Source organism: Semicossyphus pulcher, unplaced genomic scaffold (genome assembly GCF_022749685.1).
Source record: "Semicossyphus pulcher isolate SPU_LCO1_2020_fin unplaced genomic scaffold, fSemPul1.0.p SCAF_3, whole genome shotgun sequence".
Lineage (NCBI taxonomy): Eukaryota > Metazoa > Chordata > Actinopteri > Labriformes > Labridae > Semicossyphus > Semicossyphus pulcher.
The window spans coordinates 16,542,760-16,566,889 of NW_027211704.1; the positions used below are offsets into that span (position 1 = coordinate 16,542,760).

The 24,130-nt window shown below is 42.1% G+C and overlaps 2 protein-coding genes across 2 annotated transcripts; one reads left to right on the forward strand and one right to left on the reverse strand.

Moving 5' to 3' along the window:
• Window positions 1–827: 827 nt before the first annotated feature.
• LOC138606047 (ras-related protein rab7-like) lies at window positions 828–12,417 on the reverse strand. Its single transcript, XM_069678506.1, has 6 exons — window positions 12,054–12,417; window positions 8,123–8,185; window positions 4,581–4,707; window positions 4,200–4,418; window positions 2,350–2,478; window positions 828–2,254 (listed from the first exon to the last, which is right to left on the reverse strand). Exons 2-6 carry the CDS (start codon window positions 8,173–8,175, stop codon window positions 2,159–2,161), a joined length of 624 nt encoding a protein of 207 aa, XP_069534607.1. The 5' UTR covers window positions 8,176–8,185; window positions 12,054–12,417; the 3' UTR covers window positions 828–2,158.
• A 3,398-nt stretch (window positions 12,418–15,815) lies between these two features.
• On the forward strand, window positions 15,816–19,220 carry LOC138606164 (fibroleukin). The gene is made up of 6 exons (XM_069678629.1): window positions 15,816–16,064; window positions 17,558–17,753; window positions 18,131–18,208; window positions 18,288–18,400; window positions 18,531–18,793; window positions 18,878–19,220. Exons 1-6 carry the CDS (start codon window positions 15,816–15,818, stop codon window positions 19,218–19,220), a joined length of 1,242 nt encoding a protein of 413 aa, XP_069534730.1.
• Window positions 19,221–24,130: the final 4,910 nt, after the last annotated feature.

The following is a 24,130-nucleotide window of genomic DNA, read 5'->3' on the forward strand; positions in this document are numbered from 1 at the left end:
TGGAAGAAGATAATACATCGAGGAAATTAAACATAATTACATTAGTAGTTCTAAAATGTTCACATTGGACTGTAGCTTCTGAACTTTAACAGCTCGACTTGGACAAACATGGAACAGGCCCTTTTTGTATTCTTTCTTTTATGATCCAAAATAACTGCTTTTTAAGAAGGTTTATTGGCCATGGTTGGATTGAAATATCTCAACGTAGGAATAGTAAGGGTTCCTCACCTGTTCCTCAGTGTCCTGCCATGTGTCTTTACCATGTTTTATCCTGAGTGCGTGCGTGTGTGTGGGTGGGTGTATGTGTGTGAGTGTGTATGTGCATACGTGTACATGTGTGTCTGTCTGTATCTGTGTGTGATAAAGTGTATGTGTGCCTCTGCGGGTGGGTCGGGAGGGGCAAGTTTCCAGTATTTGTATTATTGTGATATGTTTTTAATTCTAGTGATATGTTTTAAATTTTTCTGCGAAGCACTTTGTGTTGTATTCTTTTTGCATGAAAGGTGCTATATAAATAAAGTTTGATTTGATTTGATTTGAAATAACATTTATGATGCAGTTTCAGAGTACTGGTATTATGCCCGTCCATTAACTTTCATGAAGGCGCTGCTACATTAACAAGGGAGTCAAGCACCTTGTGTACACACTCTCGGTCCTGTAGAGAGGGCTTCACCCCCTGCATTGTTTCACATATTTCATGTTTCAAGTCACACAAGAAAACATGCAAATTCCCCCCCAAAAAAACAAAAGATAACTTTCATTTTCCTCGTGAGGCTCGTGTCCATGCACCAAGAAATTAACCATCAAACAGAAAGTCAGACCGCTGATATATTCAAGAGTTTTATTATTTGACGTCCCAGTTTTCTTTGACAACATCATTGGCATCGCAGTGATTTTTTTTCTATAAGGAGAAAGAGTAATACCAGGGCAAAAAGTTGGATCTTTTCTTTAAATGGAAAGAGAAACCATCCATTTCAGTTCAATCCACCTGCCATTTACCTTAACCATCTATACACCGTAATGCACAATCCGTTAAAAATATTAAGTACTTAGCCAACCTGAGCTACAAGCAGATAGAGAGAACAGCGATAACAAAGACATGACAGACGACAGGTGTTTGCTGTGTTGGTGACAAGTATTGTAATTCCACAGCGATGAAAGATGTCTGATGAAGGACAGAACACATACAGCAGTAATAGTAGCAGTACAATTAATGTTACATAAAAGGCAAATATTAATATAGAGGAGTTAATCCTTTTTTTTCCTGCGTTATCGGCTTGTCTACTTCGGAACTTTTCTTCTGCAGTGTGAGGCAATTATAACCCCCTTAACGCAACCTTGGAGGGAAAAGGCAGTACAATCACCAAAGTGTTCGACAGATTCTCGAGGGGATATTTGACGGGGTAAACAAGTAAGGGGGTGTAATTTGGAGCATACCGAAAGGCGTGTGGTAGCAGACGTTGTCCAAAATCAGTCATCCCTCTACAACATTTAAAGGCAAAAACATAAAAAGAAAGTGCAAAAAAACAAAAGTGTGTTTCAGATTGGCTTGAAAAAATAACACCAGCCAATTAAAATATATTTATATATATATTTATATATAGTTCAACTTGATTATTTCTTGACACATAGGCAAAAGAAAGCAAAGAGAAAGCACAGAAAGAGAGAATAAGATACTTGGGATGCTGACGTTAGCCAACATCGTCTCACATTACAGAGCATCAGCCAGTCCGTATAGAGTTCCCGATTGCACTCTTTGAACGTAGCTCCATCTCGCCCCTCTCAGGGTGAGACGCAGGGGCAACAGTCAGGAAAGTGGGTGGGCGGGGCCAGGAGATCACTCACTATCAAAGTCGGGGCTGTCGGTTTAGAAGGGGTGTCATTCTTCTCTTGTGTGATCTTTGGGCGCAGGATTTGTCAGCGAATTTATTAGAGTACACTAGTGTAATAATTTGTGTATAATAGTGTGTTGTGTGTGTGCGGGAGAGAGAGAGGGGTACATCCATGTGCAGCGGACTGCGTGAGGGGCGGTGTCAATGGAATGAAGAGTGGCGTGAAGGAGGAAGACCAGTAGGGAAGTCCCTTCCCTGGGAGCGAGGTGCAGGTGATGTAATCGGTGTTTCAGAGAGCCAAGAGAGAAGATGGTCCAAGTTGTCCCTCAGCAGCTGCAGCTCTCTGCTGAAGGTTTAGCTCTGTCGTTCCTGTCCAGTTTTATGGGCTCTGGGAATTCATTATACAACTCCACCTCTGTCTCCTGGCGAGTCAAGAAAAGGGGGAAATAATCAGCAGGGATGAAAATAACAAGGCACACATCTCTTTCACTTCACATTTGAAGCATTTGCGACTCACTTGTTTGAGGGCGTTACGTGCAATTGTCTGGAATGCCTGTTCTACATTTATGGCTTCTTTGGCGCTGGTCTCAAAGTACGGGATGTTGTTCTTACTCTGACACCAAGCCTGAGCCCTTTTGGTGGTTACCTGTGTGTGTGAAGAGGGAGAGATTCATTAATATGGTGAGCTGAAATGATGAGGCTCAAGATGGGTTCAAGGTTGCCTGTAAAAGAAAAGGCCTTTTTAATAAAGTCAGGAATGTTAAACTCACACTTTCTCACATAATTATTTTTAGATTAAAGAGCTTTAAGTTCTTTACAAGCCAAAAAAAAAAAGGTCAATGTAAAACAGACGAGTCCTGATGTTCATCCTTACGCACCCTCAAGGCTGTGGCGCACAGGGGCGTCCTCAGGCCGTAAGGCCAGGCTTGTTTAGTTCATTACAGTAAAATCCGGAATATAAGTTGCAACAGAACATTAGATGCAGTCTGTTTTTGGGGTATACCAGAGGGAAGAAGGTTTTCTATTATGATTTATTAATAAAAACGTGTAAACAAGTTATTTCAACACTATTTCAATTTACTTTCATTTGAAACACATTCAAAACACAAATTACAGCCTACCATCTGTTTTCCACATGTCGAGTTTGCTATCCTGCTAGCTACCGGTATTGTAGTTGAGCTCAGCCTACAATGTGGCTTAGTGTGTGAGTGCTTATTGCTGACCCTCTGTCAAATCACCAAGTGCGTGAGGGCTCTGATCTGAACTTTTCAACGTGAAATTGCGGACTTTCCGTAAGTCTGCATATCTGCACGTCTTTGGTAGTTACCCAGATTTCATAGCCAACTTGGTGACGTAGAAGAACCTGATTGTTCAGTACCCCACTAAATGTAAACAAATGTTTGTATATTGAAGTAGTATTCAATAAAGTTTGAACAAAATAAAAACATAAATTTAAACTATGACAACTTTTGTGCTTACTTATTAACCTTTTTAGAGATGTTTGTGTTATTAAGGTCAATATTCATAAAAGATTAGCATTAATTCCTTTCTTACTTTTGAAAGTTTGCTATTGTTGTGAGGATGGGGGTTTAATGGTCATACCAAGGTTAGCTTAAAGCTAATATTTATCTGCAGGTCCCAGGTTAAGACAAACAGGCGACAATCACATAATCACCTCTTAAAAAAAGACTCAGACAAAACTTTGCTAAATGCAGCTTTTGATCCCTCTCTAAGCACTTTGCAAGAGATATTTTGTCAGTTCATCACATTTAGGGGCAATGTTAAAAAGTGGAACGGTAGAGAAGGCTAAAAAAAACAAATTTGCTTTGCAACAAGCAGAGGGCCAAGTTCTTTATTTGTTTGGATCTGATCTGCTCGAACACTAATAATATGTTATTATCAGTCTTTAAAGAAACAAAGATCAGTCTTTATAAACCTACACAACCATGAAAGGACTTTACCCAGGTACAGTGTCTCCTGTGTTTTCACTAATGCTCTGTGACTCCTCGAACTCAGTGCACACTTCAGGTATGGAACAATGTGACAAAGACAAAAAAAAAGGAGGGAAATAAACAGAGCCACCTCGAAGTCCTGATCTCAGTAACCTCATAGCTGGCTACGGCCAGGTAACCAAGACATACAGAAATAAAAGTCAAGTCTTTGAGGCCTCAGTGCTTCCATTTATCAACCAGCAAACACAGTAGCATTGTCAGTAACAATAAACGTCAGTTTAAAAGAAGTATTTCTGGTGTAGACAGCTTGTTGGGACATTGGCCTTAGTATTTAATGAACCTGACACTTAAACGCAGCACTGCGTAACGATTTTAAAACGACATCATCATGGAGGCATTATGAGCTAATACTAACCTGTCTGTTCTCCAAGTCGATCTTGTTGCCTAGCACCACAAAGGGGAAGTTCTCAGGATCTCGAGGGCTGGCCTGGATCAGAAACTCATCCCTCCAGCTGTCGAGCGTCTTGAAGGTGTTGGGTGCGGTCACATCAAACACCAGCACACAGCAGTCGGCTCCGCGGTAGAAGGCGACTCCCAAAGACTGGAACCTCTCCTGGCCAGCTGTGTCCCAGATCTAGACGGCAAAAAGACGACAAAGTGGACGGGATTAAAGAGTTGGGAAGATGGCTATGAATATAAACAGCCACAGAACATAATAAAACAGTGTTGCACTAAAAATCTAGAAAATGCTCGAAAAATTCACATATCATTTCTTAGGATGTAGCTTTCTCTGTACCTGCATCGTGACGAGCCGGTCGTCCACCATCACCTCCTTGGTAAGGAAGTCTGCTCCTATTGTGGCTTTGTACTGGTTACTAAACTTCTTGTTCACATACTGGTTCATTAGGGAGGTCTTTCCAACACTAAGAGAAGAAGACAACAGACAGCAGATTTAGACCAAGAGAAAATGACTGCAGATTTATAAAGATTGAGAATGTGATGTAACGTAAAACCTATTCACAATTTTTACCACTTCATGAGCCCTTGGCAGATCGGTAAGCCACCACAAAGCATTACAAACTAAAGTAAAGCTGCAAGCAGCGATAAATGGGCCCTTGCACCCGTGTGAAAGTCGGGGCTTGTCACACGGCGGGGTGTCTTGCACGTTTGGGTGTGTTGCAGTTGCAGAGCAACCTGCAGCCACAGTGTGATGATCAAACACAGAAAAGTGGAAAAGACTCTCAATTCTGCCGTGTTCTGGAGACAACAGCAAGTGTTGGCAACAAAGCGTAAATTCTATGTTAACCGGACCAAAATGTGCGACAGCCACAAAACAGTGAAAACGGCTGTAAATTGTCAAGTTATTTAGACACAACATCAAGTGTAGACAGCACAGTGACAATGCCAGTCAAGCGAAGGATGCATGTCATACGAGGCTTACTTACTCGAACCAGTAGGTGGCACTCTGACAAAGACTGATTTTAACATGGAGAAGTGTTCAGGAAGGGACTCATATCAAACATGCAAACTTTAATGCAGATAAAACCCTGTGTGTTTGAGTTACAGCGACTTCCTGTTTTATGGCAAAACATGGAACTTAGACGAGCTGCCGTGGCCACGCTCTTTGAGTTTTGTACACGTTTTTGAGAACTTTGACACAGTCATGTCTCCTCTTTATACAGGACAAATTTGAGGTGAATTGGATGAAAGCCCTAGGAGGAGTTAGTTAAAATATGACCTCTGGAAATGGCGCCAAATACACCGCTTTCTGACAAAAAAATGAAAATGCCAGACTTCCTGTTGGACTTACAGTATGGGTCCAAGAGGAGTAGGTGGCGCGAGGAGTATGCTAAATATGACCACCAAATTTCATACACCTAAGTGAAAAAAACCTCTATGGACACCTCTTTTTGAAAGTCTAAAGGTGGCGCTATTGAGCCAATTTGCCGCACACATGTTGGAGACTCATAAAATATCAAATTTTTCGCCACTTCTGTTGTGCCCGTTGGTGCCTGGGCCCTAATAAGGTACACAGAGGTGTTAGAGGTTATCATATCATATGTGCTGCCTGAGCAAGCACAGTATACTCCAGTGGCTGCCTGCCCTTTGACCCGTGCGGTGGCAGGCTGACCCTTATGCAACGATGCAGGCCAATGGGGCTGCCATCCCTTGCAGTCTGCACCTTTCGACCTAACCAGTGTGAGGGATGAGGAACAAGACAGAATCCCTCTCGTTGATGTCAACATGTTTGCAACTGCCATTTGTTGCCTGCTATTTCTGGCTTCGTGGTTATGAAATTAACAAACAGGGTGTGGCATGGGGCCAACAATACTCTACACTGAAAAAGTGTCATGCCCAAGCTCGGAGGCCTAAGCTCTGTGGGAGCCTGGGAGCCTCTCTGTGAAACTCTGAGCAGCTACGCAGTCTCGGCTCTAGGAAAAGACACGCAGCTTCTGGAGAAGTCGCGTCTTTGCAGCTGGCAGCCGGCGGTTAATGGATTCAGTAGTGAAACGTGGTAAGCATTGCGAGGCATTCAAGCCAAATAAGGTACATAGAGGTCACACCCCCGCCTTAGTTTCTCAACAACCGCTTGGGGGAACAGGGTTAGTTCAACATAACTGGGTGACCCCGCGTGGCCAACAATACTCTACACTGAAAAAGTGTCATGCCCAAGCTCGTAGGCCTGACCTCCGGCACAAACTTTGTCATCCCTCCGTGACACATTCCAATATAACTGGGAGCCTCTCTGTGAAACTCTGAGCATCTACGCTGTCTCGGCTTTAGGACAAGAGACGCAGCTTCTGGAGAAGCTGTTGCGTTCTTGCAGCCGGCAGCCGGCGGTTTATGGATTCGGTAGTGAAACGTGGCAAGTAATGCTAAGAATTCAAGCCAACCTAGTGCTGCAAGCGGCATTAACGGTCCCTCTGACCCCTAACGCACGCCGGGGCGTGTCGCACATTGGGCTGGGTTGCAGTCGCAGAGCAACCTGCAGCCACGGTCTGATGTTCCAAACACATTCTCAGAGAGACATCACCAAGTGTTGGCATTACAATGTTAATTCTCTGATAAGCGGAGCTAAATGTGAGCCTGCCATGGTGTGTTTAAGAGACATTGTGCCGGATGTCCTGAGGTAGAGTCACAGATTTTTCCCTCAAACCTTAATCAAGGTCTTCGGTCCCTACTGACCCAAATTTGAGGAGGATATGTTGTACCGTCTTGGAGCAGTAGCTTGTAGCGTAAAACATGAAATTTCCTGTTTTTGCTGATCTCCTGGCAGAGGCGCACAAAATATAACATTTTTCGCCAGACCTGACGCGTGTTTCATGAGGCTCCGAGCACATTTAAGCCTCCAAAAATGCGATTCCCCAGGACAATGATTTATTATTATTTATTTATAATAATTCCTTCAATTACAATAGGGTCCTCGCACCCATTGGTGCTCGGGCCCTAACTATATCTGACTGATCAAACCAACGACTTCCAAGTGAAACTACTAAAGTAAGCCATCTGTGGAGATTAGTGGAGATTAGATAAGCCATCATTATTTCTGTGACAAACAAAGATCTGTAAGGGTGAAGGAGAAGAGTGTATGAGTGGAGACGTATGATCTGGCTGATTGAAACGCGTACATGTGGGTATACCTGTCTGGATTTTATCTGATTATAAAATGTCGAGTACAAAAGGGGCCAGAAACTGTCTCAGAACTTGGTTATTTCAGTTTCACAATATACTGTGGCTTCATTTTTCCTTTTTGGAGTCTGAAAGGATGCAGTAATGCAATTTTCTGACAGTATTTGGCTGAACAGTGAATATGAATAACTGCTTGGCCATCATATTCACAATGCTGTGGAGGTCCTATTTATATAACAAGATAGTAAAGCACCAACAGTCACAGACAAAGTGGAAGTGGGACTTTCCCAATTTATTTTATGCAGTTTAAAAGAATTATTAAAAAAGTAAAGCTATAAAAGTGCATCTAAATCGTCTGCACATTACGATGCAATAACGTTTCAGGGACAATCTTGTGCAGTGCTTTGCCTCGACATAAATGGCAGTGATTAAATCTCATTAGTCTGCAGATAAAAAGCAGGAGGGCTGCATCAGTTAGGAGAAGAGTTCTGCCTGGAGACAGCTGATCGCAAAGCAATACCTCCTGCCAACAAGGAAGTATCACTTACACATTTCTCATCGTCAATTAACTAAAATAAGATAATACCTTTGTAATTATTTTTTTCCCCACCCCGACTATTTTAAGACCAGTCCTCCTGACTGATGATTTCCAGCCCTTCATTGCTGCGTTTGACACGTAGGACAGAAATATGCCACGTTGTGACTCACCCAGAATCTCCCAGGATGATGACTTTCAAGAGCACTTTCTTCCTGGATGTCATTTTTCCACAGCTGCAGAGAAACAAAGAGCAACAACGTTAACACACAGAGAGCCGTCACATGCTCAGCAGCACACGCCTTCCTAACCTCTTCATTGCCGCTATCTAACACCAGCTTCCTACTGTTCAGGGACAATACAATCAATACATAAAGGTAGATGTGTTTCTATGCAGACAGGCCCTTTGGAAAACTCAAAAGTTGGTGTGTGTGTAGAGTTTGTGGCCCTTGGACCAATCAGGTTTGAATACCATTCATTCCAGTCATGTGCTTTGTAAGCTGTTGGGCAAATCACGAGGAACACATCATTCTTTCTCTTTCACGCAGCACAGGAAGTTACCTCCTAGAGGATTCACTCCTTCTCTGTACCTCAGAGATTAAGTGACACATCTGGCATTGTCAGCAAGCAGACAACTTACCACTGTGCTCAGTGATCTCAATACACTATACAACAATAAAATCATTTAAAACTACATAGACAACATTAGTTTTGGGACATCATTGTCTATGTATGTGTCCATGTAAACATATAAGAAGTATAAAGTAAACACGCTACGTGAAACCTTTTAGTGTGATTTAAAAACGAGAACTTGCGAGACTGAGGCACAGATTTGTTGGTCAGTCAGAGATTAAGTATGCGTTGTTACTTAAGCAGGAACAATAGTCAAACATTATGCAATACGTGTCATTTCTGAATGCTTTAAATGCAGTTGTGAGCAGTGAGGTGGATCATTTCCCCCTGAAGTCTCGTCAAAATAAAGGAAGCTAAATCTGACATACTGCCAGACATAAAAAAAAAAAACTAGCGAATGTGATTCATTTGGAAAACACCTAAATTGCAGCATCATTCAAATATGTTTCCATCAGAATGAGGCTGCAAACAGTCCAATTTAACAATTACATGTATCATATTACTCCTTGATGTTTAACTTCAAAACAGCTGTTATTTGGGATATGCATTCCTCATTCCCCTCTGCCATTCAAGATTTCATTGTGCTGAAAAACAAACACAATGAACACTCTTTTCTTTGAGGAAACTCTCATAACAAAATGAACTGTGGATTAGAAAAATAAACACTACGTTCCGGTCTTACTTTGTTATCTGCAAACCTTATTCATGTGCAAACAGGCCCAAGAGACTAAAATAAACCTGATTTCTTAAGAGACTGCTTTATCTTTTTTTACATCCGTTTTTATCAGAGCCAAATAAAAACGTCCAGCATAGAGCTGCCGACGAGAAGAAATCTCTGTAGTCATGCTCACACTCTAAGTGAGACTGGCAGCTGTAGCAGCTATGATGGGAATGTTGTCTATTTCCTCATAGCACGAAGGATGAGCTGAGATTCAAGCCAAGTTCATGTACAGTTATGTACAGAACACAGGATACAGAAGAAGTGCGACATTGTTTGCCATCTGTAAACTAAAAATATTATTAATAAACGATCCTGCCCCTTATGTGGGGTAAAAAAAAAAAAGCTTCACTTTTGTCTTTTTTTGCATTCAAGCACAATAACAAGTCATATAACAGAAAACTTAAATCCCATCATCTCCTCTGAAACTGTGCTGAAACAACACAAACACTTCAGGTCACATCAGGTGCTGGAAAGTACACTTGTGTTGTTTCTGAATGGAACCAGCACAGCACTCCAGTGACTAGCATACTGTGAAGCACAGATTAGCTGACAGCAGCATGAATAACAGTACATCACTGACATCTGAGCATGCTCAGACCACAGTCACATGATTAGAGAAGAAACTCAACTTGGATCTGTAACCTTTGACTAAGAGTTGGACATTGAGACATGGCTGACTATCAAGCCTGACAGGAGGTTCAGTCTCGTTTGGTCTGGCAGTATTTTGTCCACGCTGAATTAATCTTGATACAGATTAAGAAAAAGATCAAGTCCGGAAAGAAAATACCATTATCTGTGCTGTTTAAGTTGTCCTTAAAAGACTTAAGTATAGACAAAGACATGTTTTAATGATTGTATGTTGATGTTTGTCACTTTTGTGTTTTAATAAATGAGTGCTGCTGGTTAAACGTCCGATGTGTAGTTCAACTTCATGCAAAAGCCAAAATAATAGTACAGACGAAGTTGGTGACCATCAATCGATTAATTCTGTGAATCTTATCGTCTTATCAAATAATTTTATAGCCACATTTGACCTACCGGGTACTTTATATCCATTCTTCACTGTGATTATATTGGCTATATATTTACATCATAGAAGTAACAGAACGGACGCAAGGCAAGTGTCTGTTTTAACTACAAATGAGGCAGCTGCACACCACTGATGTAGCTAATATTAGAAACTAACTGTTCATCTATTGATATATAGAAATGTGTGATCCAAACTGTTGTGTTGAGACTAAATTAACAGTCTGTAAATCACTGGAACACACAAAGACGCAGACCCTTACACACTCTCGACTAAATATAGATTTGGCAGGCTGACTTCAGATGTTTCTCAATGTTGAAACCCATCTACACATGTCGTCAGAGTTTGGGCATCTTTATTTCTTATTATTCAGATACATAGTGTGCGTCTTAGTTATTGCCCATGTGTAACAGATGGTGCAGTGGCTCAGGGTGAAAAAACAAGATCATAACAGTCAACGTAGGCATATTGAAGGAATGTAAAACAATAAACAAATAATGTTTTACAGTGTTATAAGGCAGTATACACTATAAGTTTAAGATTTCTTTACAATAACATGTTCCACTGAAATGAATACCTACATTTACAGATCAAACATTGTCAACTCGTTGACGTGTTGGTTCAGGACTCTATTAAATAGGGAAAAAAGGCTTTAAAAGAAAAAGGTATCTTTCCACGTGAGCCTACAGACAACGATCAACTACAAACTGGAATTTGAACTGCACAGCGTAAAAGTAGACACAGCTGTGTATGCTAAATTGTAAACTGAGAGACAAACTTTGAGGGAGTTGAACCATAAAAGCTCAAATGAAACAAAGTTGTGTTGAACATTTGTATTCAAAGAATCAGCAAATTCACGCAATCTCACGGGAAATTAGTAAATCTCAAATTAGAGCTGGAAAAAAGTACAAGGCAGGTACTTCAGGGTCAAGTAACCTGATAGGAGCGGTTAGAAAATACCAAATAGCAGCTGTAACATATCTATATTCATAGACTGAATGTTATGTAATAGGTGTGATTGGGAAATTATATGAAGAATACAGAGGAACAGTTTGATGACAGTGTCAAACAATATCTGCATTTGATACAGAACAGATTCAGGAGCAGATTTTAGGTTCATTTCACTCTTGTCGGTTTTTTGGCTCATGTAATGGGCGTTGTAGGCACAACAGATTGTTTTTCAAGTACCTATGATCCAACAGATACACTGAACGACATGTACCTGCGTGACCTGTGAGTCACAACCGAAACAAAAACCATATAAACATGGAAAACACATGACCAGCCCCGCCTGCCTGGAAAGACTACGGCAGCGGTACAATAAACTTGTCTCATATAGACATATGTCACCTCGTCATATTAATAATTGAGCATCCAGAAACAAGTATTTAGGAGATGACAGGTTGAGCGTACCCTGCAACCCTCCTTCACTGTATGGCAAATAATAATAAAAGTAATTTTCTGAACTAATATTCCCTCTGACAACATTAGACATCTTTTAGCGATGCTTTACTGTACCAGCCGAGTTACTCCCGGCTGTCCTTCCTTGTTGGAGTCGACCCAAAGGAGCCACGGGCCGGCCTTGTTTTTGCCAACCAGCTTCTCGAAAAACATTGCACCACCATTAGCCGCTGTAGCGTTGGCGTTAATATGACACTACACGAACTGATGAGTGAGCAAAAATCTAACTTATGAACATACTGCTGCCGTTTCAAGAACTTACCCTCAACTTGTTACACACCGGAGCTGCGACTTCTTGACGGGAACCGACCTGACTGCGAGCAAACCAGCTGTTATTGTTCAGGACAGTTAGCGTCAGTTAGCGTTAGAGGCTAACTAGGCGTTACGTTAGCTAGCGAGCTAGCTCACTGGCACTGACTTCGTTAGCTAACGTTAATTTGGCAATACCTCGTTGCAATTTCTTAGAAAAACGCGTCGTCCTTTTGCGTGAATAATTAAAAAACCCTGTCGTAAATTGACACAGCAAACTCCCAACAACTGATGTGTAAATTTGGCACTTTGCTTGAAGGTTCGCCTGCCAGCGAGCTAACTATCTGCTACCCCCAGTTTCTCTGTTCCCCTTTCACTTCCTCCTCCAAAACAACGCCTGCGTCCTACGTCAGACGCAGCTCATTAATAATCCCAGCCCACTCCCTTCTTTACTCATCACATCTCTGCTGATCTATCAATTGTATTTTTGGTCTCAGACTAATAGAGCAAGGTCAGCTACTGAAAACGGTTATATGTTCAGACTCGGCTGCATTTTTCAGAGTTCATGTGAGGAGACAGCTCATATTCATATTGCAAAGAACTGATATAGAGATGTAATATTGTTGATTACCTGTGGCTGCTTATCAGGGTGTTAAACTTGTAGCCTGCAGCTGAAATTAAGCATTTTAATCCTGAGTGGCTCACAAAAGAAAGATTAAAAACATATTGACAAAAGCTCTGTGCAGCCTGAGCTGAGATAACCCTGACAACATCATCAGGGTTATCAGGCTTTGGCTGAGTACTCAGCATGACTAGTTAGTTCAACTCTGTGTGAAATCAGGGTTGTGCCCTTTGAAAACATGGTGCTCAAAGTATCATTGACCTTGGAAACAGCAGTTTAGAAAAGGTCAAGGTCCAATTAATGGCCTCTTCTGGAGCTTTTGATCCTATCACATCATCCTCATCACCAGGCGGAGATCAATGTAGCACAAGATAAGATTTTATATCAGGCAAGTATCAGAGATGTGATGGTAGTCAGGATACACCACTAGAGGACAGTGTCAACTCATTTTAGATTAATGAATCAGTTGAGCTGGTCATCCCAGACAATAGCCCACAGTTATGTTTTTTGGACCCATGTAGAGTGATGTAGCACTCTGTGGTGTTGAAATGAAATGAGAAATGGAGCCTGTTTTATCTCTGCTGGTTTGTCACTTTGTCTGTGTGTGAGTGTGTGTGTTTGTGTGTGCGTGTGTGTAAAAGCTGTAGTAGAAGCTGTTTACTCGTCAAAAACCTTAAAGATGCATTTTTGACGCAGAGTCTAAGTTGTTTATTTGCATTTATAGTCTCAAAATATGACAAAACATGTTTAGCATTTCATAACACAATACTATAAAAATTGTTACACAGTAAAATAATTTCGTAATATCATATTGATAAAACTGTTTGATAATGATATTTAGTGCAAAATGTCAATAATCTCATTTTAAGGGTGCTTTTTCAAATCTGGCCTGGGATACTGCACAAACAGTAGTCATGTAAGCTAACACATTTACGGTTTAATGTCTGATGTTCAATGAACAAATACTAAATAAGAAATGCAAATATAGTTTTTTGAGAAATTCAGAAAGGTTGAGCGTGGAATTAAAAGACTCTTTTGAGTCTTCTTACATGTTACAGTTTTTCTTGATTGCTTTGATGCAGCAGTCAACTCAAACTCCACATTTTCAAAACAGTTAACACACAGTCCGAAACAGTGGCACTCATGGTCGAAATGACACATTTTGTTTGCAAAAGGCTCTAACTGTGCCAAAACATTTAAAATATGCAACAAAAGCAAATTTTGCCTTCAAACAACACAACTTGCAAACAAGTGTATGAGCTCTTCCAATCAACAATTACACAGTGGGCAACAAAATACAAAACACAGCAGTCAGTGCAAATCAGTGCACCATTGCTTGTCATTGTAGCCTATTACTGTACGTAGCTGTCATGCCAGTGCCATTTGTTGTCAAATTTGCCTTCTTGCAAAGAATTGGATCCAGAATCAGAAATGCTTTGATGCAAATTTTATTGATTCCATTGATTATTTTTTTCAAACTGTGGCTGAAAACTGAAACACTGTAAATATTACACAAAATACATGTAAACCAAAATAAAATCTATTAGAGGATAAGAAATTAAAAATGAATTAAAATCTATTACAGTAAAGTATAAAAATCTATTACTGTAGAGTATAAGAAATAGCCACTATTGATACTCAGTCTCATCTGCCTTAGACCTCTTCCATCCTTGTTGGCAAAGAACAACACAGACGCTGCACCTTGTAAGGCCTGCAGACTGATTGCTAATTGAAGATTTGTGTGAAGGAGTGTCAAACAGGTGCTTCAGCGATTTCATACTGATGTAGGTAGTTTCTAATAGTTAGGAACAGATGGTTTCTGTTTGGTTAGCATAGCTAAAACAATGGAGTTTGGACTGCTTGAATGACATCCGTGTTAACTGTTCTGCAGAAGGGTGGGGAAAATGTGTCAATCCAATGAGAAAGGGTTAACACATTTGCAAGAGGTGTCTTGTGCTCTGCTGAGACACTGATGATGAAAACCGAGTGGATCCCAGTTTCTTTAAGCAGGTCAAAGCAATCAAGAAAAACTGTAATGTAAACTCATGTATGCCTTAATTCCTGTAAGACCAGAGCTGCCACTTACACATTATAACATTAGTAATTGTGTTGATCTTTCAAGACTGATTTCCTCCTGCTGCACGTCCATGTAAGTGTGTGTGTTTGTGCTCCTTGTTAGTGGGAGTGTGCCTCTCCACAATCCTGATGACTGGATGTTTATAGAGGAATTCCTGCCTTCTCGCGCCTATTGAACGTAGCGTCTTTATGGCCTCTTTGGAACTCAGTTTGTAAACACAAACAGAGCAGCACAAAAGGACAGGAGTGACAAAATGGCACACAGGAGGAAAGGAGCTGCATACTTTAAGCATCTGCTGCATTTGCATCTCTACAAATACTGACACGCATGCACGTTGATGTTGAGGGTAAGAGGAGGTTAAAGTCAGTTTAGAATGTGTAAGGGGGTCTTGAGAGGAATAAAAAAAGTAAGTATATCTAACATGAACATACAGTGTGTGAGACAGGTGTAAGCACAGAGACAGGTGCGGAGTTCATAAAAAACATGAAAAATATGAATTGATCTGTAGAGGGCTGATGATATATGTGCATAAAGTTGCGCTGCACAAGGGCACAAGAGAAAGCAAGGTCTCTTCACATTCTGGGTGCATGTGTGTGTGTGAGTGTGTAAACATGCACCTCTGTGTGTGGCTGTGTGGGAGTCTGAGAGAGAGAGAATGAGATGAGTTAAGGAGATGGACAGATTGTGTGTGTGTGTGTGTGTGTGTGTGTGTGTGTGTGCATCAGGGGGTGGGTGCATTCATCCATGTCAGACAGCAAAGAGTGCCACAGTTATCTAGGAATCTGAGCCAAAGCAACCTCACTAACAGAGAGGGAGCAGGAGGAAAAGAACCAGGAGACAGATGACCTGAGGAAAATAAAGATGAAAGAAGAGTAGAAAAAAAGACAGAAAAGGATAACAAACAAGTTTTAAAAAAGAGGACAGGTCAGCAGCTGGACACCTGCCTTAAAGTCAAGTAAAAGTTTGGTCATCATCAACAAAAGGACGGACGAGACACTGCTGCAGCTCAGTGGAAGGAGGCTAGAGTTTAAAATATAACCTGCAGGACTGAACAGCCTGTGTTTCTGCATCTCCCCATGCTTCCATTCGGATTTCTGGGTCTGCTCCCTCTGCTGTCTCTGTATGTGGGAGCACTGCTGTCCTCAGACGCATCTCCTGCCTGCACACGCCCTCCCTGCAGGGACACTCTGGTGGCTGCACCCGTCCAGCCTGGCACCGGGGCCTGTGAGGGTCAAATTGGGATAACAGCCTGCAGGATGGGGGTTTCACTCCCAGCCGTCTCAGATGTTCCTCGCAGGGTGGAGCACAGGAACGATCAGCCTAAGGTAAGTCACATCATCAACAGCATATTTTTCTAAATTAAACTTATTGTATCTAACCTACAAACAAGAAAATGTTATTCTTAATAAAGCCAGATAATGCAATCTTTTTATCAGATATTTCTCAGCCATGTAACCGTGAGGTGGTTTGGAAACATTCACAGACAATAGGCAGAGCAGATCCTCTGTTTATGAACGAGACAGAGCAGTGCACCATCAGGCACAGGGCAGCAGGTCCTTCCTCATGGGACAGTCGGCACACTAAACTTGGCACCACCTGACAGCCACAGAGCAATGACAGTCAGCAATCAAAGAGGGGATAAAATTAGGTCTGCTTTAAAAATGTCCTCATCATATGGTTGTGCTGAGCTCATGCAGCAACAGGTGTTTGAGAGAGGCAATTACAAAGGCTGATGTAAGTGTAAGAGACAGGTCGAGTGTGACATAAAGTATGACACTGAGCTGTGAGGTTTGTGGTCGGTTTAGCCTTTGGGATCTTCTACACTGGATGCATGACAATACAAACACACAGCTTCATTTTCTGTACTTAAAAAGGAATTTGTTCAATTTCACTTAACAACATGTATAGATATAAAATGTCCTTGAGACATTCACCAGATTCACACAGCCGCCATTTAACTTTGACGTCAGGCTCAGGGTGGTAAACTTAAATGTTGTTATAATGCCATACTGCTGTGTTCCAGGTTGTATAAAATTAGGGCACCTGACTCAGCATCATCATGATACCAATTCTAAACTGAAAAAACTCTGGATTTGGATTTGAAGTTTGGAGAGAAAAAGGGCCATATTTCAAGTAGCCTATACACCACGAGTAATATTCCACTAGCTACAGTGAGACAAATACACTAGTTAGCATTAAGGCACTTTCTAGCTAATATTACTGCAAGGAAGGAGGTGGCTAATATTACCGTCTGTTAGTGTTACAAAAAACATTGGGGAAGGCGTAAATTCCTAGCTAACGTAATGTTATCCAGATTTTTCCTTCTAGCTCACACAATGTAAGCTAACAAAATGTCTGCTAGCGCCCGAAAGCTAATATTACTGTTAGGAAGTGTAACTTGAGAGGCTACAATATGAAAGGAGTAAATTCTTAGCTAACATATTGTTAGCTAGGATTTTACTCCTTAGCTTACATTATGTTACTTAATAAAATGTTTGCTAGAAAGTAGCTGAATGCTAAAATTAGTTGTTGTCTAACTGTAGCTAACAGGCTATATAATATGTTGTTCCTTGTATTATGCCCTGAAGTCCTTCAGGTTTTCACCATTAATTGTCTTTTCACTTGCTCAATAATCAAGATGACAGGTTATGATTTCAGATACCCCTCATTTATATGACAACCAGGAAAGCAGTATGACATTATAAAAGCACTGAAGTTTCCCGCCCTGAACATGGTGTCAGATGAAAACGTGTTGAACTGAAAGGATTTAGCAGTGTTGAAAATGTCTTATCAAGACTTTTGACCACTGCCTTTGCAGGCTGGAGGTGTGAAAGAGCGTCTGGTTCAGCTGCAGCGCTGCATGCGCTCTCTCCAGGAAACAGGGGGCCCCTGGAGTCACGGGGGCCAGGACAGCAACACTCTAGGGGCCATCCTGGCACTGATGGCAGCTGTACTGACAGAGTGTGACCTCCACTGTCACAGCCAGGCCCTTGGGGTGATGGCCAAACGTCTGGGTGAGTAATACACATTTATATCCCCCATCTCTGTAACACAGTGACAAACACACACACGGACACACACACACACACAAATACACACATACAAGATGCCAGCGGAGTCACTCCCCCACACATAGTAAACAGAACCTCAATGAGGCCTGCTAAGTGCCGGTCATAGGTGAGTGCATAGGAATTTGTCTGCACTGAGAAGGATGAGAAAACCCCTGTGTACATGCACACACAGCCAGCTATACTGTATGGATCATGATGTGAAGAAGCTTTAAAGACTCATGATACCAACTGGAACCCCTCTGTGCAGTTTATGAAGACAAAGCATCTATTTTCAACCGCTGACGACAGTGTGATAACCTAATCTGTCTCTGGGTTGACAGAGAGTGCAGCCGTGGGACGAGAGGGGGAGAAGGACCTGCTGCTTTTCCTGAAGAGCATCACACAATATCCACCCACAGGTAGGAGCACTAGGAGTGTTTATCTGATACAGTTGTTGATTAATAAGTTGTTTAAAGATGTACTGTGTGTGGTTATTAGTGGCCCCCTTGGAGAGGTTACATCCTCAGGACTGTGCAGAGATCTACAAGCTCGGGGTCAAAGAGAATGGAATCTACACCATCCAGCCCGACCTGCACAGACCAGCATTGGAGGTATTTCAGCTTCACCACACTCATAAAATACACAGACGGACCCCCGCCCTCTTTCTCTTCTTTTAGAGGTGTGCATGCTATCTGTGGATCACTAAAATCTAGGCTTTATAACATCTTTGTTTTGGCTCAGGCTAAATGTGACATGGAGACGGCGGGTGGCGGGTGGACGGTGATCCAGAATCGACAGGACGGCTCGCTGGACTTCAACAGGACTTGGCAAGAATACCGGGAGGGCTTTGGCGGTCCGCAGGGAGAGCTCTGGCTGGGGAACGCAGCGCTTCATGCCCTCACCTCCACTGGCCAACACCAAGTCCGCATCGAGCTGGAGGACTGGCACCAGCAGAAGCGCCACGCTACCTACAACAACTTCAAAGTGGCGTCAGAGGCACAGAAGTAAAACACCTTAAAGCCCCTGAAAGAAAGTTTATGGGTATTGAACATGAAACATTTGTCATATGTTGTTTCTTGGTCTTCCAGGTATCGTCTAACAGCGCGGGAGTACACAGGAGATGCAGGCAATGCATTGAGCTACAGCAAACGTTACAACCACGATGGCAGATCCTTCAGCACCGCTGATCGAGACCATGACCGTTACGCAGCCGGGAACTGTGGTCAGTACTACAGTGCAGGCTGGTGGTTTGATGCCTGCCTGGCAGCAAACCTGAATGGGCGGTATTACCGTGGACGCTACAGCGGGGTGACAAACGGTATCTACTGGGGGACATGGTACATCCTGACAGACGGACGAACTGGAGAGCGCTACTCCTTCAAGAGGGTAGAGATGAAGACAAGACCCAGGAACTTTGTAGGAACATCCTGAAGATGACGATTTCCCATCAACATGTGTTAGACTACAATAATATCGTGTCAGCCCCAGTTTTGCATTGGCAAATGTGTGACAGCTTTATGTCACTTATTAGTCACATGCAAATGGCAGCTAATAAATTAAAGAATTAAATAAATAATGTATAAACATTCACTAGCACCCCATATTACAGATTTTATTGTTCATTAAGAAGGTTTCATGCAAACCACATTTATACCATTAGTCCTTAACGGTGTAACAAAGGAATAGATATTGAAAATATAACTTGTGAAAGTTGATATCATAATAAATGTCTAGAATCTTTGTTGTACATTCATGTTACATACTGTGGTAATCCCTAAAATGCCTGTTAGGAAGGTGAGGCATGTAGACCAGATGTATCCAAATTATCCAAAAGTGCAGTTCCTAGACTGGCCACTTGAGGCTGGCTCCAAAAGAGAGTCAATCCTCATTAGGCCCCATATTAAAACACTTTAACCTTTATAGGTCAACTACCCTTTAAGTCAAAAGTTATGCATAACTAGCAGCTTGGCATCTCTTCGAGTGAGTTTGGTGCATTCTGCTAGATTTCACCTCAGCTAACTCATCAACTCAACTTAAACTCTCAGCCGTGTTTGTGTTGTTGATTTTGGATCATTTTTCATGCAAATATCAGACAAAAATGTGGCTCTCTGTGTCGTTAATTCAAAGGCAAAGAAGTCTGTGTTGCAGTTTTTTCACTAAATGTGTACTAGCATAAATATTGTAGCACTAATTATCAGGTATCAGTGTCTGCACGCACTGTATCTAGCTTGCTAGCTTGTTCATATCCATTGGTTTGTCTGTGGTGGACCAAGCATGGGAGTCAGGATAGCTTTTCAAAGCAGAGAAGATGATGAGAAGACCAGTTCTTTTGAGTTACCTGACTTGTTTTGTTCACCTGCCACTCCCACCCAAGATGTGTAGGCTATAAGCTAGCTGCGGGGTTAGCAACGTTCAGCAAGCTCTCTTAGCTTTTTAAGTTTAATCAATAAACATCTTTGGTTAGCTACCACCCTGATACAATCTCATTCTGTGGGAAACACAGTTGTTAGCTAGCTAGTGAACAAGCTTACGAATTAGCCTTGCAAAAGGGCATCAGTATTTTAGCTCAGATGATGTAATGAGAGAAATTGTCTGACTTACTGAAGCTAAAAGGTTATCGTGACCCTTACGCGGCTCCTCAAATTTGAACTTCATCACCATGTCATTCATGCGACATAGAGCTGATGGGGATTTTATGAACCGCTTTCTGTCCACCCACAGGCTCCTGTGTTCTGCCTCCAGCTGCATTAATACGGAGCCAAACCCAAAGCTGGTGGTTTCACACTGAACACAGACCAGCCCAGGTTTGGAGAGGACATTTTTCATACCTTGCTCATACTTTCCCAGGTCTTAGTCTGACACACTGACCTTTGGGAGCTTATCCCTGTCATCATACCATGAAACAGCCATGTGCCCACTAATATCAAGTCAAAAACACACACACACAAAAACACTCAAAGCAACACACTCAGCTTTTCTCTGAGTTGGTCGTGCATGTGTGATGCTTGGTGGCTTTTCAATCTGTGTGTGTGTGTGTCAATGTCTGCACCTTTTTTAGCGGCGTTCACGATGAGCCGTCAGTCTCTCCAACAAGCTGGATGTCTAATATTAACCAGCGAGGGGGCTCAGCAGACTCTGATCCACACACACAGACCCAGACTCCCGACCAGCCACGGTATTTCACACACACTACTTATACACGCAGAGAGACATGCCTCTTTTAAGGTGCGCACACACACACACATACACGCACACAGGAGACTCAGTGGCCCTCTCAGTAGATAAATGGCTGTATGATGTGCTTGACTTCATTAAAACAAGTGCACATTAGAAATAAAATGGCCTCCATTTAAGACGGTTTGATCCTACCGCCTTAATTATTGTTATTCAGCCACAAGCTCCCTCTCCCCTTTTCTTTGTCTTACACATAAGCTGCCTGACACACACACACACTAACACACAGCAGATAGTTAACCCAAAGTAATCAAGACCAATCACCCATGAAACATATCAGCTTTCTCATTTAATTGTGTCTTAGTGTGTATGTGTGTGTTTGTGTGTGTGTGTGTGTGTGTGTGTGTGTGTTAGTGGAGAAAACTATCAAAGGTTGAAAGGTCGCAGGCTCTATGTTCTGCCCCCTGGTGGCTTCAGATCATACTGAAGAGTCAAACAAAAGCTTTATTTTAAGCAAACACATTTGCTTAAATCTGCACTGAGTCTATAAACTATGTACACATTTTCCAGCAGGTTAAATTAAAGGTTATATATATTTCAGAAATGTTCTTAAAGGGTGCAGGTGAATGATACATTTCTCAAATGCAGCTTTTTATATTAACAAAACGATTCATTTCTGAGCTGCAGTCCCTTATAAATATTATTTTCTCCCCTCTGCATCCATCAGTCTTGTTGACAGGGAGGAACAGTGGCCCAGCGTTGTGTCACCACAGTATCCTGGCACAGTGTCTGCTGTTGGGTGATAGTGGCGGTGCTGCAGGGTGTGAGGCTCTGCTGCCCCCCGGGCCGGAAGCTTCAGCCTGGGCAGCGGTTAGCCAGCACATCCCGCTCTGAGAAACACCGCGCTGCTCTGAGGGAAGTTCCCCTGTGACCCTGTGCCATTTATTTCTGTGTGCCACAAGAAGACTTCAGATTGAAAGCAGACGCCTGATATATCATGTCGACCTCTGTAGAGTTTGATGAAAGCACTGTCTCTAGGGGCCGACGTGTACAAGATGTCTTAATCATCATAGAAAGTTTATTAATAATACTTTTTTAAACACCTTTTAAAGGAAGAATTTATAAAGTGCTTTGACGCACAAAGCAAGAACAGGATACTTAGAAGGCAGCACAACAACATAACCCAAACAACAAGACCACACACACAGCAAACATTAAAGTAGAGTCAGTATAAAGTTAAACCAAGAGGAGAAAAGATGTGAAAACATAGTAGAGATTATAAAAGGATAAAGAAAGTCGCCTCACAGCTAGAAGGTTCATGGTTCAAATCCCGGCTGGACAAAGTGGGCCTTTCTGTGTGGAGTTTGCATGTTCTCCCCGTGCATGCGTGGGTTCCCTCCAGGTACTCCGGCTTCCTCCCACAGTCCCAAGGCATGCTGGTTAGGTTCATATTGCCCGTAGGTGAAGATTTGATCTATCTCTATGTGTCAGCTCTGTGATTGACGATCAGTCCATGTTGTACCTCGCCTTTCGCCCAATGACAGCTGGGACAGGCTCCAGCCCTCCCGTATCCGTGAACAGAATAAGAGGTATAGATGAGGGATGGATGAAAAGTGACCAATTCCTAAAATCGCCACTGCAACAAACTGTTTTTTACTCTATTCATGCAGGAGATATCCATCTATCAACTTCTAAGGATGACTTTACTTCAAGCTGCACAACTTCACTCTGGTACAAATGTACTTCCCTCTTCAGATCTAGTTTAGTTTCAGAACAACCACCATTCTGCATTTAAAAATCAGCAGCTTGAAACCCACCTGCTCTCATCTTAAACTTGAAGTCTGTGTCTGTTGTCCACCAGGTGGCAGTGTTGCTCAGCAGAGACAAAACCCTGATTGTCTCTCTGGTTGTTTTGCATGAGAAACTGCAGCTCGGACACAAACACAGAGAGGCAGAAACACTGTGCATAGAAAAGACTGAACAATACATATTGTGCTCTGTATGAAAATAAACAGTCCAAACAATAACTGTGCAAACATAATGTGATAATGAGTCGATGATGTCATGTATTAAAGCTTTTATTTTGGCGATTTTATTTAAGTGGTTTTAATGTCTGAGACTAATAGTTTAAAAGTTATTTGTCTGTCTGTCTATTGTCTAGTTTTTATGTCTTTTATGTCTTTTTTTGTAAGAAAAAATCTGACAAAAATCTGACAAAACTCCCTCTTTGCAGTGCATACTTTCAACACTAGGGGCAGCATAACTGAGGTTAGAGGTCAAAGGACAAAACCAGACGACAGTGAGACAAGATTCAAAAGTTTAAAAGCTGTGTTTAGCTTCATAAAGCAGCTTTAATGTTTAAGATGTTGCTTTTTGACCTTGCAGACTCAGCATCAGTGTGTGTGCTGTTAAAAAAAGAAAGACTCCGTGATCGGTGACAACCTGAAAGTGATCGGTGGCAACCTGAAAGAGGCGAGAGGAAGAGGAGGAGGTGATGAACTTTCAGGCCTTTCAGTGGCAGGAACCTTTCATTCTTTAATCTGCTCTCATGTTGATAAGCGTCTACGTGTCGGCTGTTACGGGTGAGGAGAGGGAGGAAGCAGGAGCGGGTGAGGTTTCAAAGGTGTGTGAGTATAACGGGCCGTTAGAGGCTCCCCCACCCCGACCACAGGCCCACTGAGAGACAGCATATGCTTTCTGCTTTTAATACTGGTCCTGCAGAGGAGCAGAGCAAGGCAGCGTTCCGTTTGAAACCGGAATTCACCAGAACAAGTGTATCCTGATGTGGTGAGGAGCAGGGGGGAGGAGGGGGGAGAGAGAGGAGGGAGGGGAGGAGACAGAAAGCGCCATGTGGCAGGCCTCATTCCATCTCTCGTCGTTTCTAGATGTGCACTAGAAAGTGGAGGTGAAGGGGTTTGTGAGGGAGGGGGAGGCATGAGAGGATGTTGTGTGTGGAGTTGTTGAACACTGAGTAACATTTAAATGTACAATATGAATGTCATTAACTGTCTGTGTGCAGCTGTTGTTTGCTTGGTGCATGGATTTAAATGGTGGTTGCCACACACTCGCTGCAGCGATGATAACCCTGGTTCACTTGATGCATAATTGACTAAATACCTGATTAATAACTGATTACAATTCTGTAAAAAATAAAGAATAAGAAGTGT

Excerpts from the sequence above, each read along its gene's own strand:
- LOC138606164 (XM_069678629.1), top strand. The coding sequence starts at position 15,816 with ATGCTTCCATTCGGATTTCTGGGTCTGCTCCCTCTGCTGTCTCTGTAT. Across the intron at positions 16,065-17,557 it reads ACAGGAACGATCAGCCTAAG|GCTGGAGGTGTGAAAGAGCG; the intron begins GTAAGTCACATC and ends CTGCCTTTGCAG. Across the intron at positions 18,209-18,287 it reads CACACAATATCCACCCACAG|TGGCCCCCTTGGAGAGGTTA; the intron begins GTAGGAGCACTA and ends TGTGGTTATTAG.
- LOC138606047 (XM_069678506.1), bottom strand. The coding sequence starts at position 8,175 with ATGACATCCAGGAAGAAAGTGCTCTTGAAAGTCATCATCCTGGGAGAT. Across the intron at positions 4,419-4,580 it reads ACCGGCTCGTCACGATGCAG|ATCTGGGACACAGCTGGCCA; the intron begins GTACAGAGAAAG and ends TTTGCCGTCTAG. Across the intron at positions 2,479-4,199 it reads TCGACTTGGAGAACAGACAG|GTAACCACCAAAAGGGCTCA; the intron begins GTTAGTATTAGC and ends TCACACACACAG.